This window comes from Microcaecilia unicolor, chromosome 3, assembly GCF_901765095.1.
Source record: "Microcaecilia unicolor chromosome 3, aMicUni1.1, whole genome shotgun sequence".
Taxonomy (NCBI): domain Eukaryota; kingdom Metazoa; phylum Chordata; class Amphibia; order Gymnophiona; family Siphonopidae; genus Microcaecilia; species Microcaecilia unicolor.
Genome location: NC_044033.1, coordinates 115,617,394 through 115,634,880, shown reverse-complemented (window position 1 = coordinate 115,634,880; position 17,487 = coordinate 115,617,394). Strand labels below are relative to the sequence as shown.

The 17,487-nt window shown below is 42.4% G+C and overlaps 1 protein-coding gene across 1 annotated transcript in view; it reads left to right on the top strand.

Annotated features, from left to right (window-relative positions):
* Nucleotides 1-16,693, top strand: part of HAO1 (hydroxyacid oxidase 1) — a 50,357-nt gene extending 33,664 nt beyond the window's left edge. Inside the window, exons 4-8 of the mRNA XM_030196314.1 lie at nucleotides 1,362-1,537; nucleotides 4,234-4,325; nucleotides 11,281-11,439; nucleotides 11,573-11,642; nucleotides 15,633-16,693. Of these exons, the coding sequence (XP_030052174.1) occupies nucleotides 1,362-1,537; nucleotides 4,234-4,325; nucleotides 11,281-11,439; nucleotides 11,573-11,642; nucleotides 15,633-15,703 (568 nt within the window). The 3' untranslated portion in view covers nucleotides 15,704-16,693. The remainder of the gene's footprint in view (nucleotides 1-1,361; nucleotides 1,538-4,233; nucleotides 4,326-11,280; nucleotides 11,440-11,572; nucleotides 11,643-15,632) is intronic.
* The last annotated feature ends 794 nt before the right edge of the window (nucleotides 16,694-17,487 follow it).

Here is a 17,487-nt window from a genome sequence, read left to right as displayed (position 1 = left end):
ATCCATTTTAGTTTCTCTTTAAGCACAAAGGAACGGGTTTGGAGAAAAGAGCTGTATTATTAATTTGCACTTTGATTCAGTGTATGTATATTTATACTTGAGTGAGAAAGTTGAATCCTGTAACACCTATTCATCCTTTTAACATCACACACACTCGCTCTTAAAATAACTTAGGGGCTCTTTAACTAAGCCACGGTAAAAATTGGCCTGCCCTAGTTTTAGTGCGTGAAATTGTGGCATGCTGGACCATTTTTTACTGTGGCGGGAAAAGGCCTATTTTTAAATGAGGCAGTAAATGGCCGTTAGTTAATATTAAAATTAGCGCATGGCTATTTACTGTCTGAGCCTTTACCGCCACACATTTAGAAGGCAGTAAGGGCTTACATTACTTGTGCAATAATTGGGCAGCAAGCGGCAGGGTCGCTGTGCTGCTAATTACCGCCAGGAACACCCCGGGCTAGAAAAAAGAAAATTATTTTCTAACATGGGGAACTGCATGTGCCAACTTCAGAACTACCACTTGGTACCCGCACTACCCTAGTGGTAGGGTCGATTTGGCATGCACTACCCATGCGGTAGCCTTATCGTGGCTTAGTGAAAGGGCTCCTTACTTTGTTTTTTAATCTATTTTTTCTTTATTTGGATGAAATAATTTCTTTTGTAACACCTCCTTCCTGAGATTTGACTCAGTCTGAGGTAACCTGGATATCCATGACTACAGAAAGGTAATAAATATAAGACTGATTTCATCTCTCAGTATAGGGAGGCTACCCTAATATCTATCTATCTATCTATGATGTCATTTCAATTTTTCTTAGCAATATTCTTTGAGTTTTGCTCATTGTGGGGTCCTTTTACTAAGCCATGGTAAAACGTGGCCTGCAGTCGTGTGGGTGTGTGCTTTTGGCACGCGCCAGTCCAGTTTTTACCGCATCTGAGAAAAAGAACTTTTTTCAATGGGCTGGGAAAAGGGCCTGTGGTAAATTTGAAACCAGTGCACACCTATTTACGACCTGAACCCTTAATGCTACCCACTGATGTAGCAGTAAGGGCTCATGTTGTACACCCATGGTGACCAGTCGTCACGTGCCAACTACCGATTAAAGCCGGAAATGCTGCGTGTGGTAGGAATTAAAAAAAATAATTTGTCCCAGCAGTATGGGCTTGCACCAAATCTGAAATTACCACAGGGGGGTGTGCTAGCCTGCCGGTAGTCTCATTTTAACATGTGCTGCACATGCCTAGAGCCTATTCTGCCATTGCAAAGGGCCCTCTTGTTTGTTGCTCTATCTGTCCTGTTCAGTATAAGTAATAATGTATGTGATTTAACTCTTCATACTTGGCTTTTCTGTTTCATTTAGAATGAAAAATTTTCAAACTGCTGATCTGGCATTTTCTTCCAAGAAGGGGTATGGTGAAGACAGCGGGCTTGCGGTTTACGTAGCTCAGGCAATAGATCCATCCATCAAATGGGATGATATTGAATGGTTGAAAGGAGTCACCTCTCTTCCAATTGTTGCTAAGGGCATTCTGAGAGGTTTGTACATCATACAGACTGTGTGACATTTTATTTTACATTTGTGACTCTCATATACATAAAACACGCCTCCTTGGGACTTTGGGAGTTTGAGTTTTGAAGGATAGTTCCCTAATTAGCTCCTCTTGGATGTGCATAAAATCTACCACTTATACATCCAAGTGACACCATTTACTCTTTTTAACTTGTAGCAACTCCGACGTGGCTTATGTTTCGATTATGTTTCAGGGAGGTCTCCTAAAATAAAACATTTGAATTTAAGCACAATTCAAAATTATGAATCCCAAAGATATTTATTCTGCAGTCACATACTGTCAGTAAGTGTATCGTTCAATTCTTGGCAAGCTTAAAAATGGTGATGGCGTTTCTTTTGTAAAATCATGTGATTAATCCAGCCAACCAGAACTCAAAGTTATGATAACATCATCCACTCTTTTTTTGTGAACATCTGCTTAAATAAAATCAGGTTTTCTGTAGTGGGTGATGCCAGACATTGTGTTTTTTTTACTATGGAACTCTATTTTACAAAAGGTTCAGTGCTTACCAAGGGGCCCTTTTACTAAGCTGCGTAGGCACCTATGAGCGCCCAATGTGCATCAATTGAGAGTTGCCATCTGGCTTCCACGTGGTCCAGGTGGTAATTTTGTTTTTTACATGCATCCACTATGCGTGCCGGAAAATAATTTTTATTTTCCAGCGCGAGGCGGAAACCAAGCGGTAATCATCATTCTACGTGCATAGACCATTACCACCCATTAACGCCTGAGACCTTACTGCTAAGTCAATGGGTTGCAGTAAGGTCTCAGGCCCAAAATGGACCACACCAATTTTATTTTGCTGCACATCCATTTTCGCCCCCCCCCCCCAAAAGCATTTTTTGCAGGTGTGCTGAAAAATGGACCTGCCCGCTTCCAACACACGCATTTACACCAGCGCAGTCCATTTTTCAGCACACCTTAGTAATAGGACCCCCTAATCTTTTATAAAATACGTGTCATTTTAAATGGGCAGACTCAAACATACTTTTCCCTAACCCTATACAGCATTATTCTATGAGCAAATTAATAGCCTGGGCAGCAATTTTATAACAAAAGCCACTTGTGGGGTTGGTACTCGTTATTGCACATAAGAGACTGAAAATCAAGTGTGAGTAAGTAATATGGGTTATGGTCTCAAAACCCCCCAAAAAACAGTGAGGTCCGAGATGTGCTACACATGGCAGATAATAGTCTGCATTGTGATGGATCATGTAGAGGGGCATAATCGAAAGGGGCGCCCAAGTTTTCCTGAGGACATCCTCGCAGGATGTCCCCAGACAGGAGTGAGGAAATCAATATTATTGAAACAAGATGGGCGTCCATCTTTAGTTTCGATAATACGGTCGGGGATGACCAAATCTTGACATTTAGGTCGTCCCTAGAGATGGTCGTCCTTAGACTTGGTCGTTTCTGATTTTCGGCAATAATGGAAACTGAGGACGCCATCTCAGAAATGACCAAATCTAAGCCATTTGGTCATGGCAGGAGCCAACATTCGTAGTGCACTGGTCCCCCTAACATGCCAGGACACCAACCGGGCACCCTAGGGGGCACTGCAGTGGACTTCATAAATTGCTCCCAGATGCACAACTCCCTTACCTTGGGTGCTAAGCCCCCCCAAAAAACCCCAAAACCCACTCCCCACAAGTGTACACCACTACCATAGCCCTTGTGGGTGAAGGGGGGCACCTAGATGTAGGTACAGTGGGTTTCTAGTGGGTTTTGAAGGGCTCACATTTACTACTGCAAGTGTAATAGGTGGGGGGATGGGCCTGGGTCCCCCTGCCTGAAGTGCACTGCACCCACTAAAAACTGCTCCAGGGACCTGCATACTGCTGTAATGGAGCTGGGTATGACATTTGAGGCTGGCATAGAGGCTGGCAACTTTAGTAATGCTGCTATCACTCGTACTTGCTGCCAATATGGCCAAGTTTCAAATCTGAGTCTGATGGAATTTGTATGTTTATAGTTGATGTGATATCTCTGCACATAAAGAGGTTTCCACGCAATTTGATTAGCACATAAATAGTTATGTGTATAAATAACAGTATTCTATAACATCGTGCCCAATGGCTTGGCACACCCCTGACCTGCCCATGTCAATCGCAGGTCCATGAACCCTTTGGATTTCTGCCCCATAGTAATGAGGCTGTCAGCTTACGGCAGGGGTTCTCAACCCAGTCCTTGGGACACACTTAGCCAGTCAGGTTTTCAAGCTATCTACAATGAATGTGCATGAGATAAATTTGCATGCCCTACCTTCCTTGTATGCAAACTTTTTTCATGCATATTCATTGTGGGTATTCTGAAAAACTGATTGGCTGGACTGGGTTGAGAAACCCCTGGTTTATGGAATAGGGATGTAAGTCAGTTTGTGCATAAGTAGAAATTGTTGCCAACTGGCATTTATTAAAGTCAATTATTGGTACTTATAGATAATTAAGCGCCAATTTAGCGCTAATTGATAAATTAAGTTGCATGCGTGACTGACTGTTTTATAACTGTGTGCCGAACTATGCACATAACTTTGGTCACCATTTATAGAATTTGGGGAAATGATTCCACATGCAGTTTATGATTAAGATATGGAAAAAAATATTTTTCATTTTACTGATGATGCAAACTTAATATTATGTCTGTAAAAATTGTACTTTGCAGCTGATGATGCTAGAGAAGCTGTGAAGTGTGGTGTAGATGGAATTCTAGTATCAAATCATGGGGCACGTCAGCTGGATGGAGTGCCTGCAACTGTAAGTATCCACAAAACAAGTGAATCCAACAGCTGAAGGTAAAAGTAATGAAGTATAATTATGTTTTTGCTTTGTGCATTATCTCTTCATTATGTATATGACAATTAGAAATAGATATACCATGCTGCTCATTACCATCCCTATTGGTCATTATAGAAATAGAATTACTCATATGGCCTACAATTTCCCTTTTTTTTCCCATTATGGGTCAAGGACTTCCATGTGTTAGGCCCGCCCAAGTCCCACCTTCACTACGCCTCCGACATGTCCCCTGGAACTTTGGTTGTCCCAGCAACGGAAAGCAGTTGAGGACGCCCGAAATCGGCTTTCGATTATACCGATTTGGGCGACCATGTGAGAAGGACACCTATCTTCCGATTTGTGTCGAAAGATGGGTGTCCTTCTCTTTCGAAAATAAGCCTGAGAGGCATTTTCCCCTGAAACCTGACATTACCAAAGCAAAACCATCTGGTCTCACTTTTTTTCTGTACTTGACCTAAAATGACAAGTGTTCACAAATTTCTAGTCATTACCTCTGTGTACATATCTATGGATTACTATGTCCTCACTCCTCATTTGTGTGAAGTTGGTACAAGAGTATCTTCTTTTTTTATATATAATTAGTCCTCACCCTCATTTTACCCTGTACTAGCTTATTAATTTCTTTCAAAACCAAGCGTTTTATAAATTGCAATGGTAGGGACAAGAGGATCTGCCAGTTGGAAACTTCTTGATCATCTGTGTATAGTTTAGATTTCTTAACAAATTGTAAGCCTTTAAGTACGTATTCCTTTTTTGCAATATTCAATGAGTGTTGCTCCATGTAACATGGCTTTAATCCAGGGGTGTCCAACCATGGCCCTTGCCAGGTCAGGTTTTCAAGATTTCCACTATGAATATTCATGAGATGTATTTGCATACAATGGAGGCAGTGCATGCAAATAGATCTCATGCATAGTCATTGGAGAAATCCTGGAAAGCCGACTGGATTCCTGCCCTGATGTTCTTTTAGGCTTGGACATTCCTGCTCTAATTAAATGCTTTGATAAATTCAAAAATTCAATCCAAGATGCTAATGAGTCCTGTGAAGATTCCATTTATAACAGTGATGGATGTTTTAACAAGTCCAAAACAACATCATAAGCGAAACTAAATCCAGTTGCCCCTGATTGTGAACCCATAGTATCTACTAATCATATATCTGGAGTTTATTCTAGTAGTTCTATATTTGCATAAGCTCAAAAGTTTCTTGGAAGGAAAAGGGCTCAAAACTCTGTAAAAGCTGCAATGAGAGAAATTCATAAGTGTGTCTGACCCATGGGTTATTTGCATCACACGGAATGATACATTATATCACACTTCATGAGACCATTTGACACACTGTAATGTGAATAAAGCAACAAAATGAGTTGCACACAATGTGGTGATAGATCAGAATAAAAGAAAGATGTAATTTTTGGCTAGAATAACTGAAATAAACTGAAATAACAGCAGCTGTCCAGATGAGAACAGTCAGGGAAGGGTTTGATGAAATCATTACAATTTCAGGCTGCTGAATTATTTTTCATCATTCTGTAAGACAGATATACATAAGGCATTTTATTGCATGTCATTAATTACCAAAACCTTAAAGGAAACTGGTTCAATTCTTTCTATTGAAAATACATAGTACATAGTGATGGCAGATAAAGACCTGGAAGGTCCATCCAGTCTGCCCAACAATCACATTCATTATCAATTCAAGATTAATTCAACAATGAATATGAGATTATACACTTGATCATGGTCTTTCTTTGGTGTTTCTGGACCATAGAAGTCTGCCCAGCTCTGTCCATATGTTCCAATTATTGGAGTTGCCTCCAAAACCCGCTCCAATCTATCCAAATCTGTCATGTCATTTGTAGGACACAGACCGTAAAAGTCTGCCTGGCACTGTGCTCATGTTCCAAATTAATGGAGTTTCCATTGAAGCCTTCTCTAGCCCATCCTAAACCGGATTGCTATACGTGGGGCATAGAACATACAAGCGCAGCCCAGCACTGGCCTTAGTTTTTACAGCCAGAATTGCTATCTAAACACTACTTGACATGCAAACACATATGCGATCCTTTTAGTTTTGTTGTTGTTGTGTTTTTCATACCATTCATTTTCTAAGTATAGATCCTCTGTGTTCATCCCACACCTTTTTGAATTTCACCACCATTTTTTTCTCCACCACTTGCCTCAGGAGGGCATTCCAGGCATCAACCACCCTCTACCTGAAAAATAATTTTCTGACATTACTCCTATGTCTACCACCCTGCAACCTCAATTCAAGTCCTCTAGTTTTACCATTTCCCCTTCTCTGGAAAATATATGCTTCTATATTAATACCTTTCAAATATTTAAACATTTATATCATATCTTCCCTGTCCCTTCTCTGCTCTAGGGTATACATAGTCAGGTCTTCTCACACGTCTTTTGGAGCAAGCCCCATACCATTTTTGTCACCTTCCTCTCGACCGCTTCAAGTCTTCTTACATCTTTAGCAAGATACAGCCTCCAAAACTGAATGCAATGCTCCAAGTGTAGCCTTTCCAATGACTTGTACAGGGGCATCAACACCTCCTTTCTTCTGCTAGTTACACCTCTTTCTATACAGACTAGAATCCTTCTGGCTACAGTCACCACCTTTGTCACCTTCAGATCCTCAGACACTATCACCCTAAGGTCCCCTCCCTGTCTGTGCATATCAGCATCTCACCACCTAACACAGATAGCTCCCTTGGATTTCTACTGCCTAAATGCATCACTCTGCACTTCTTTGCATTGAATTTTCATTGCCAAACATTAAACCATTCTTCTAAGTTTTGCAGATCCTTTTTCATGTTTTCCACTCCCTCTGGGGTATCCACTCGGTTACAAATCTTGATGTCATCTGTAAAAAGGCAAACCTTACTTTCCAATCCTTCATCAATGTTGCTCACAAATATATTGAACAGAATCAGCCCCAGCACCAATCCTTGAGGCACTCCACTACTCACCTTTCCTTTTGCCAATTGAATTCCATTACCCACCACCTCTGGTATCTACCTGTCCACCAGTTCCTAATGACAAATAAACATGATCTTGAGGAAAATAAGACATGAGTTCTTTTTCTTCCATGGGGAACCATTTCATGTTGCCAGCAATTCCAGTTGTCCTATGACACTAATAATGACTATAACCTATCTATGGATAGACTGGCTTCCATCCCTGCCTAGGTACCAGATTCTTCAGAAGCTGTGGCCAAGCAAATGTTATAGTGGACCATCAGAAGTGATTCTCTACTCTAGATAGGGTTGATCAGCATCCTTATAGTGCATTTCTCAAAAGCTCTCCATGATCTCACACTTGAACAGCTAGGAAATCGAGATACCTCCTTGATCCTTGTAGAACCAGTTCAGGCTATTCAATTCAGGTGCAGGCAAAGAAGCTGGTATTTCCAAACAAAATTCTTTATTTGTGAGTAAAGAATAACAGATATCGCATGGTCCTAGTTCATGGTTTTCATAAGTAGGATGCTTCAAACGGTCTCAAATTTCTAGCCATTACCTCTGTGTTGAAGCAACCCTACTTATGTAGCATTCTCATCCTCAGACTCCATTTGACAGTCATTGGGATGGACAAAGATGCGATCTGAATTTTTCTACTCCTGATATCTCTTCTACTCCTCTTTTGATCCTTCAGCAGACATGCCCTTCATTTAAACTCTGATTTACTTGGGTATTAAAGCTGAGGGTGTTCAAATATGTATGTACTTTCTCCATGGCCATTGCATAGTGCTCCTAGAAGATTTTTCAGTAGCCCAAATTGAAGGAATCTGACCATAAACTATTCTATGATTAAAGCAAATCTCAGTGTCTAACTGCAGAACAAAATGTAGAGTGTCAAAGCCAGAGACTTCTAGAGTCATGACTACAAACTTGCAAGGGCTTTCTCAACCAGATTGCAAGCACAGCTTAGCTTAACTAGGGGGTCCTTTTATCGTATGCTATCCTGAAACTACCGTCGGCCCAACAAGGCCGCTGGTGGTAGTTCCAGCTTGAGTGCACACCATTTCTGGTGTGCCGGGAAATATTTTTATATTTAATAGTGTGACACTAACCCGGTGGTAATCGGGCATTGCCATATGCTGCCCAGTTACCGCGGGAGCCCTTACCACCACCTCAATGGGTGGCAGTAAGTGCTGCCCTCCACATGGGCACGCGGTAAGTGTACTCTTACCACATGACCATTTTTTTTAAAGAGGATTTCTACCCACTGCAGTAAAAACGGCCCGGGCATTCAGGGAAAATGGCCCCTGCTGCTACCACAATGCCCTTTTCCCCACAGCTTAGCAAAAGGACCCCTAGGAGAAGCTGAAAAACTTAACGCAAGTGCAACATGAGAGAATCTATTAAAAACTGATTCAAACATTGTCTGATTGATTGCCTGCAAGATTCTTAAAAAGCTGAGGTTTCCTGAACAATATTTAAAAACTTAAAGGTCCTGTTTTCAGGAAAACAGGAAATCTATGCATGTAATGGGTATGTAGGCAGAGGCATTTTTCCCGAAACCTGACATCACCAAAGCAAAACCATCTGGTCTCATTTTTTCTGTACTTGACCTAAAATGACAGTGTTCTCAAATTTCTAGTTATTACCTCTGTGTACATATATACAGTGTGTGTGAGTATCCATTCATTTCTATTCAGAATTAAAATGACAATGTATTATGTTTTAATGTTTTTTGTATATCTAAGCTCAAATTTTTTAAATCAACATTCAGCAGTTTGGGGGGGGGGAGATATTGAACTGCTGGCGGGCAGCGCAGTTAAAGCCCACTGCTGGCGCTGAACCTGAAAATTCAATGCTGCGCCATATCTAGCGATTTTTGGCTCTTGGAACTTAACCGTTAAGCCAATATTCAGTGCTAACTGGTTAAGTTCCTAGCAGTTAAAAATAGGACTGCTATTTATGTGCTCCTATTTAACCGCAAAACTAAGCGCTGAATATTGGCACTAACTATGAATATTCAGTGGAGATAACTGGTTATTTCCCACTGAATATTTGTGGTTATCTGGTTAAATGCTATTTAAGCAGTCAATGGCCGTTACTGAGAGGCTGAATAACACTGAATATTGGGGTGTGTATCTCTGCATATCTATCTATCTATCATGGCATATAGCCGCTGTGCATGTTGTCAGAAAACTGGACAAAACACGAAAAAAACTCTGTTCAAGTTCAGGTACTTTTAGGCTTGGTCCCTTTAAAAGAAGTTTGAATACAATTCCCAGAAGGCTATGCATTCTGAAGCCAGGAAAGCTGTGCTCAGAGAGGGGAAGTTGCTGACTCATCAGGCTTCCAGCTGGGCCAATTAGCAGTGCCTTCCTGGAATGTGTGGAGAATTTAAAAGGAAGGTTTTTAGTTTTGAGAAGGGAGACACACCCAAAGGCAACTGTCTGCAGCACTACAGGATTCTAGAGAGGCTGTGGGAGAGGGAAGGGCAAGGCTCAGCCCTGGCAGCTCACAGCCCTGCCTGAAGTGGGGAAAGGAAACTCTCCTAAGTCATGGGCGTAAGCTGCCCTTTTTGCGCTGAGTGACTGTGAATGCGACTGCAGCGATGGCAGCCTAAACGAACCCCAAACTTTCTGGCCCTGCCTCTCGCTCACTCTCACTCTCCCTTGCCCCTGTCCCCTGCAAAATGTAAAAAATGAAACCATGCGCAGGGCCCAGGAAGGTCCTGCACGCAATGCTGCTGGCTGCCGTCTTTCCTCCTCCCTCATGGTGTAACATCCTGTTTCGAGAGGAGGAAGGAGGGAAACTGGCAGCTGTGCACACAGGACCTCTCTCAGTCCCCTGCATGGTTTCATTTTTCACATTTTACAGGGGGACGGGGCAGGGGAGAATGATGTGGGATACAAATGCTACAAATAAATAAAAGCAAATCTCAGTGTCTAACTGCAGAATCTCAAATAGGGAAATGGAAATGGGACTTGATATACTGCCTTTCTGAGGTTTTTGCAACTACATTCAAAGCAGTTTACATATATTCAGGTACTTATTTTGTACCAGGGGCAATGGAGGGTGATTTGCCCAGAGTCACAAGGAGCTACAGTGGGAATTGAACTCAGTTCCCCAGGATCAAAGTCCACTGCACTAACCGCTAGGCTACTCCTCCACTCCCGGGAATGATTCCTGGGTATAAACTGTGCCTAACTTTAAGCATGTATTATAGAATAGCGCTTTTTTCAGCGCTGATTTTTTAGGTGCCATATCTAGAATTTAGTCCCTAGTGTCTGCTTCAGGGGCACATTTACAAGTATATATGGAGAAACAATCCACCTAAGGATAAAAATGAAAGTAGTGGTATGAGAGTCACATTATAATGTCATGTCTTCATAAAAGCACTGAAGACCCATTTCTTCAAGATAGCCTACCCTAACGATTCAACCTAACCAAAGCTTGCCCACATGATTCTTATTGACGATTGCTTATACATTGACCATGTTTCCCATTATCCTTATTGCTACCCCATATCCATTCCTCTCTATCATCCTACGCCTACCTCCCAACGCTCATTTCCTTTTGCACCCAATTCCTCCTATGTTCAATTTACTTATCCGTTAACCCCATTAATATTGCATTTACTACAACTGTATATTCTTCTTACGACTTTGTAATTCTTTATATTGTTAGTATGTAAGCCGCATTGAGCCTGTCATGTGTGGGAAAGCGCGGGGTACAAATGTAATAAATAATAATAATGTACTACTAAAAAGTTGAGCTGCCCTGGTTTGGAGATCTGTACTATATGATCCTTTCGATTGCGTCAGGGTAACAAAAGCATGTCAACACTGATATGTCTTTTGCAAAATAATAAAAGTAGCTCAGCTGGTTGAATCATCCAGTACATGATATTAACAGGACACCTTGTGTCATGTTTACTTGTGTAGATCGATGTCCTGGCTGAAGTTGTTGAGGCAGTGGAAGGGAAAGTAGAAGTATTCCTGGATGGTGGTGTGAGAAAAGGTACTGATGTACTGAAGGCTTTAGCACTCGGTGCCAGGGCTGTGTTCGTAGGAAGGCCCATCATCTGGGGATTGGCATACCAGGCAAGTAGAGTCATATTATATGGAATCTAAATATAGGATCCATTGTGTATCTAAGAGACAGATCATTATAGAATCAGAGCTTAGAAAATATGGCTTGAATATTTTGGCAAATATTTATTTTCTCAATATATAGGGGGAAGATGGGGTAAAAGAAGTTCTTCAAATGCTGAAGGAAGAATTCAAGCTAGCAATGGCTCTTGCTGGTGAGATGCTTAGCTCTTTTCTCAGACATTATGCAGTACCTTATAATACTAGTGTATTGCTCTCTTAAGGGTCCTTTTACAAAGGCGCGCTGAAAAATGTCTTGCAGTAGTGTAGGCGTGGGTTTTGGGCACGCACCAATCCATTTTTTAGCACACCTGTAAAAATAGGTCTTTTTTTGCCAAAAATGGACGTGCGCCAAAATCAAAATTGCAGCACGTCCATTTTGGGTCTGAGACCTTACTGCCAGCCATTGACCTAGCGGTAAAGAATCTGGGCAGAAATGACCTACAAGCATCAATTGCCACTTGGCGTACGTCCATTACAGGCACCAGAAAATAAAAAAATATTTTTCAGATGCATGTAGCGGACATGCGCCAAAATTGAAATTACCGCAAGGGCCATGCAATAACCGGGCGGTAACTGCAATCTGGTGCGTGTTCAACGTGCGTAGGCGCCTACGTGGCTTAGTAAAATGGCTCCTACATTTTTTTTTAAAGAATGCACTATATGGTCAATAACATAACTTTTTCTTACAGCTTAAAGAAAGTTTGAGATCAATATTGAAAACAATTTGGGGGAACTTCTATAAATGGCGCTCAAAAATTCTGATTCCGATGCCTAACTATAGGTGCCAGACTCTGCTGAAAGCTGTTATAAATTCTGGCGTCCAAGTTAAGTGCTCTGAGGCAGTATTCTGTAACTACATGCAATACTTTTCAGAACACCCCTAACATGCCCATGGTCATGCCTTCTTTTGAATTACGAATTAGGGGCCATGCCTTATAGAATAGTACACAGCCACATGCACATGCAAATCCTAAGTGGTGCTGACAAACTTCATTAATTAGTTGTTAGTACCCAATTATTGGTAGCTAAGAACTTGTCACTCAATTAATGTGTGCAAGCATCTTGGGCTTGCAAATCTGAGTGCTCTGTATAGAATCCAGGGGTTTATGCAATTAAAGAAATCATTTATGCAGAAAATTTGGTTGAGGAACACGTAATTTTTACTTTGGGCTGGATAACACGAAGTCTGACAAATAGTTACCTATTTTGAAGGAGGGGCTTTTGTGGGGGAGGGGGGAGTGTGGTATGGCCCAAATTTAGGTGAATATTGCCAATATTTGTTGCTGTCTGGGAAATGTAGACCCCTGTTTTGCCCAGGATATCTAGATAAGAAAAGGGATGTTCGAGTTGGAAAATCTAAACTTTCCTAGGTATTTTACAACTCTCTCACTGAGTGTGAAGCCTTTTATTAAACACTTATAAGGACGTGCTGGTGTACACATGAACTTACTAACATATACAGTGAGAACAGCCACTGTGCCAAAAATTTGCAATGAAAAGAATGGCCTCACTTGGGGTGTTGTACATGTAAGTAGTGGTACTTACATTTGTAAATGCCAATTTTGCAACTTACATGTTTACATGCCAACAAACCCACATGTAAGTGCCGGATTTTGCAAAACCACATGTGACAGAGAAGCCAATTAAGGAGCCAAATTCTAAACCTCAACATTTTGGCTTCTCAAGGCAGTTATTAAGGTCATAGAGATCAGAACAACTGCCCCTCCCTCACACCTTGAAACCCCAGGTCTAAACATGAAGTTAGCACTCGCATATGTGATTCAAAGGAGGTACAAATGCCGACCAAGAAATTTTTTGATCTATAGGAGCGGAGGGTTTAAGTTTTTTTGTTTGCAAAGGCTGCTCTGAGGGCAGAATAGACTATTTATAAAATTACTCCATTTTTATATGAGGGCATATGTACCATGCAGTGACAAAACACAAGTGCCCATGTGTGTACCACTTCTAAAGAGTAAAGGGTCACGGACTTGATATACTGTATTTCTGTGGTACTACCATTTCAAGGCAATAGCGTGGACATAGTTTGAGTGGAGCAGGGTGGAACTGTGATGTACCTATGTATTTTATAAAATGTGCGAGTACACACAGGGTAATTCTATAAAAATTAGGTGCCAAGTGCATGCCTAAAAATAGCATATCTCAATTTTTAAAAACCCAGCACCAAACAAATTTTATCAGCATGTGAGCAGGAATGAAACTGTGAAATGAGGCCTCGGCAGTCATTCATTTCGTGCCGGGTTCATTGCCTGACGGTTCACTTATCAGCCATAATTATTTCCATTGTACTATAATCTTGCACTTTATATTCAATAAAAATTCTAAGAAATTTAAACTTATCTTAAATCTGTCTTCAGTCTCAATCATCAATTTCTCTGATCATCTAGGACCAATATGGCATATTGACGCAGGTCCTAGATGATCAAAAATTGATGATTGAGATTGGAGTCAGATTAAGATAAGTTTCAATTTCTTTGAATTTTCATTGAGTATAAATAAAGTGCATGTTTTTAGTACTGTGAAAATAATCATGGCCGATGATGAGATAAGTGAGCCATCGGCCAGTGATCCTGACGTGAAAAGAGTCACTGCTGAGGCCTCATTTCACAGTTTCATTCCTGCTCACATACTGATAAAATTTGTTTGTCACTGTTTTTTGTTTATTTTTTAAAATTCAGATATGGTTATCTACCCCTGCAGTATAAATCAATTGGTACATTATAAGAGTTGATATTAAAATAGCAGATAGCACATTCCCTGCTGTTTGGGTGCCTAAGTGCTCCCTCCGGCACAAAGGTAGCCGATAAATATAGCAGCCATTGGTGAACATACAGAATCGCAAACAGCAATTGATGCACAAAGGAGATGTATGGAAATTTAACAGTGACCTTTGTCCTTTGACCCCTGGAAGAGCCTAGCACATGATCAGAACAGGAATTGTTTCCAGGACACATGGAGGGAGGGGACAGGAGAGAGCTCCTGCACTCATGAAGCTGAAGGTGAACAAGGTCAGCAGAGCACCGGAAGGAGGAGAAGGTTCCCTGCACCATGTCGGAGGGTGATCGGGAGGGAGAGGCTGAAGAGAGAAGGGAAATGGACAGGGGGTTAGCCCCATAGTTGCCAGCATAGATGAGGAGGGCTCCTTTCCGACAGCTCCTGACCTGCCATAAAATCTAGTAGGCATTTCTCTGTGCACTGCATGGAATGCTCATTTTAATACTGATGAGCTTGTTGTAATACATTTGCACAGGGTTATCGGTAGCTGCTTTGGCGAGCGGTAAAAGGGACGCAGCATCCCTTTGTGCATTAGATGCTAAATAACATTTCCTATAGACCATCTACAACTGGTCTAAGACAAACATTGTAAGCAGGGTAAGCTTTGTGCATCAGCCCCTCATTACTGTGAGTGTGGTTGTGCACGTAACTGTACGCACTAATTTCCCGGTTAGCTACTTAAACACACTTTAATAAGGGCCCCTATGTGGTCGTTCATCCAAAGTTAAAGGTCTTCTGATTTGCATAATTTCTATTTAACTGGCTTAATCTTTGCCTGTTTATTCATATGCAGTGGCGTAGGAAGGGGGGGAGGGGCGGGGGGGGGAGGGGTGCCGGCCCTGCCTGGTTCCCTGCTCTCTCTGCCCCGGAACAGGTTACTTCCTGTTCCGGGGCAGAGAGAGCAGGGAACCAGCGGGGCCGACGCAGCTCCGAGTGACATGCACTCGGGGCGGATCGGCCCTCCCGCAGGTAAGAATGCAGTCCGGGGGGGGGGGGGGGGGGGGTTCGCATCGTGTTGCACCCGGGGGGGGGGGGGGTGCGCAGCAGCGACCCGCCCCGGGTGCCATTAGCTCTCGCTACGGCACTGTTCATATGCAATTTGTTTTTAATGTTCTTATGTTGTAATCCACGTAGAACAGTGCTTTAATGAATTTGTGGAATACACTAAAAAAATAAAAAACATAAATAGAACATGTTTTTCTGCATATTCTACATCCAACCTCATGGCTGATCAGTCTTAAGTGCTGGGATTTTGGTAAATCTTTGTTTGGCCCTCCAATGAATGAATTGGTTACTGAAACTGTCTTTACTGTAATGTTGAACTCATAATAAATAACATCTCGTTTCAGGTTGCTACAGTGTGAAGGAGATTGATAGGACATTGGTCCGAAGAGACCCATTTACTCTTTCTAGGATCTAACATGAGAATCTATTGTTCATTCTTCGTGCATTTTAGAAAATCCTGGGATTCGTGAAAATATGTGGAGAGGATTACTCTTTATTATTTTATACTTAGAAATAAAGGGTTCCTTTTACTAAGTGGCGGTAAGTGCTAACACGTAAGACATGCAGGAAAATGCACTACTAGAGGGCGTGTTCAGGTGCCTCACAGTAGTTTTGGTATCTGCGCATGCTTCCCGCACACTAAACATTTAGGGTCCTGTTTACTATGGTGTGTTAGTACTTTTAGCATACCTACACTTAGCGCGTGCGCTAGCCATGTAGGCGTCTATAGGGATTTTGTAGGCATGTACATGGTTAACGCGCATTAAAAATATTAACGCGCCTGTAACACTGCTTAGTAAACAGGGCCTTTAATGTGTTAATAACACAATTAAAATTTTAATGCATGTTAGCATCTCGCTCCCTCATTGCTCCCTTTGTGGGCTTACCTGGGTTACAAAGACCGGCTGCTGGGTCCTGGTCAGGGTCGGCCCTGCTGCTGTGCTCCCAAGGCTGCCAGGGAAGGTGCAGCCATGCACCTACGACCCAGAAGTAACTGCAGAGGTATAAGCTCACAGCACTTTGGGTTTGGTGCAAGGCTGGAGAGACTCTAGGCAGAAACACTGGGGCCTGTTGGAGTGAAAGGCTTCTGGACCACTTTCTCTCTCTCTCCTTATACCTGCTCCTCTCGGTCCTCCAACTTTGTCATCAGTGCTGCAGCGCTGAAGACATACTACTTCTTTAAGCTTCTGTAGCATCCTAGCTCCTCTGACAGAACTTCCTGTTTCCAGGTGAGATGCTACAGACGAGGCTTCGGGCGGTTGAAAGGAACAGAATGCCTTCAGCACAGCAGCGCTAAAGGCAAATTCAGAGGGATAAGAGGAGCAGGTATAAAGAGAGAGAAAATGCGGCCCATGGGGGGGGGGGGGGTTCAGGAGTGCAGAAAGATTTGGGGGGATAGAGAGAGAGAGAGAGAGAGAGAGAGAGAGAGAATGGGGACATGCGGAGGAGGGGTTCAGGAGTGCAGGAAGATTTGCTAGGAAAAAGAGGGTAGAGAGAGATGTGTTTGAGAGGGACAGATGCTGGAAATAGGGGATGGAAAAAACAAGAGAGGTTGTGATCATGGAGTGGAGAAATGGTGATCATAGAGGGGAGGGGATAGATGATGCCCATGGAGGGGAATGGAAGGGGAGAGAAGAGAAACAGGAGGAGACTGTGATCTTGGAGGGAAGGGAAGGGAAGAGATGGTGCCCATGGAGGGGAAAGGAATGGGAGAGAAGAGAGACAGGAGAAGATGGTGCCTATGAAGGGGAGGAGAAGGGATACAGGAGGAGACGTAGCCCATGGAGGGGAAAGGAAGGGGGGGTAGAGAAGATAGACAGGAGGAGACTGTGTCCATGGAGGGGAAAGGGAGAGAAGAAAGACATGAGGAGATGGTGCCCATGGAGGGGAGGGGAAGGGAAAGGGAAAGACAGGAGGAAACGGTGCCCATGGAAGGGAAGGGAACAGACGAGAGAACTGGGGAGATGGTGCCCATGAAAGGAGGAGAAGGGATGCAAACTAGACAGATTTGAAAAGGTGGAAAATGGATGGAAGTTGAATGTGAATGATGGATATAGGGCAGGATGAGAGAGGGGGAGAAAAAAAGAAAGAAAAATAAATAGTGAATAGACAGGAGGCCATGTAGAGCCCTAATTTTTATTTTTTAGCACTGGGGACATGTTTGGGAGGTAGAGAGTAGGCATGCCCAGCACTAATTTG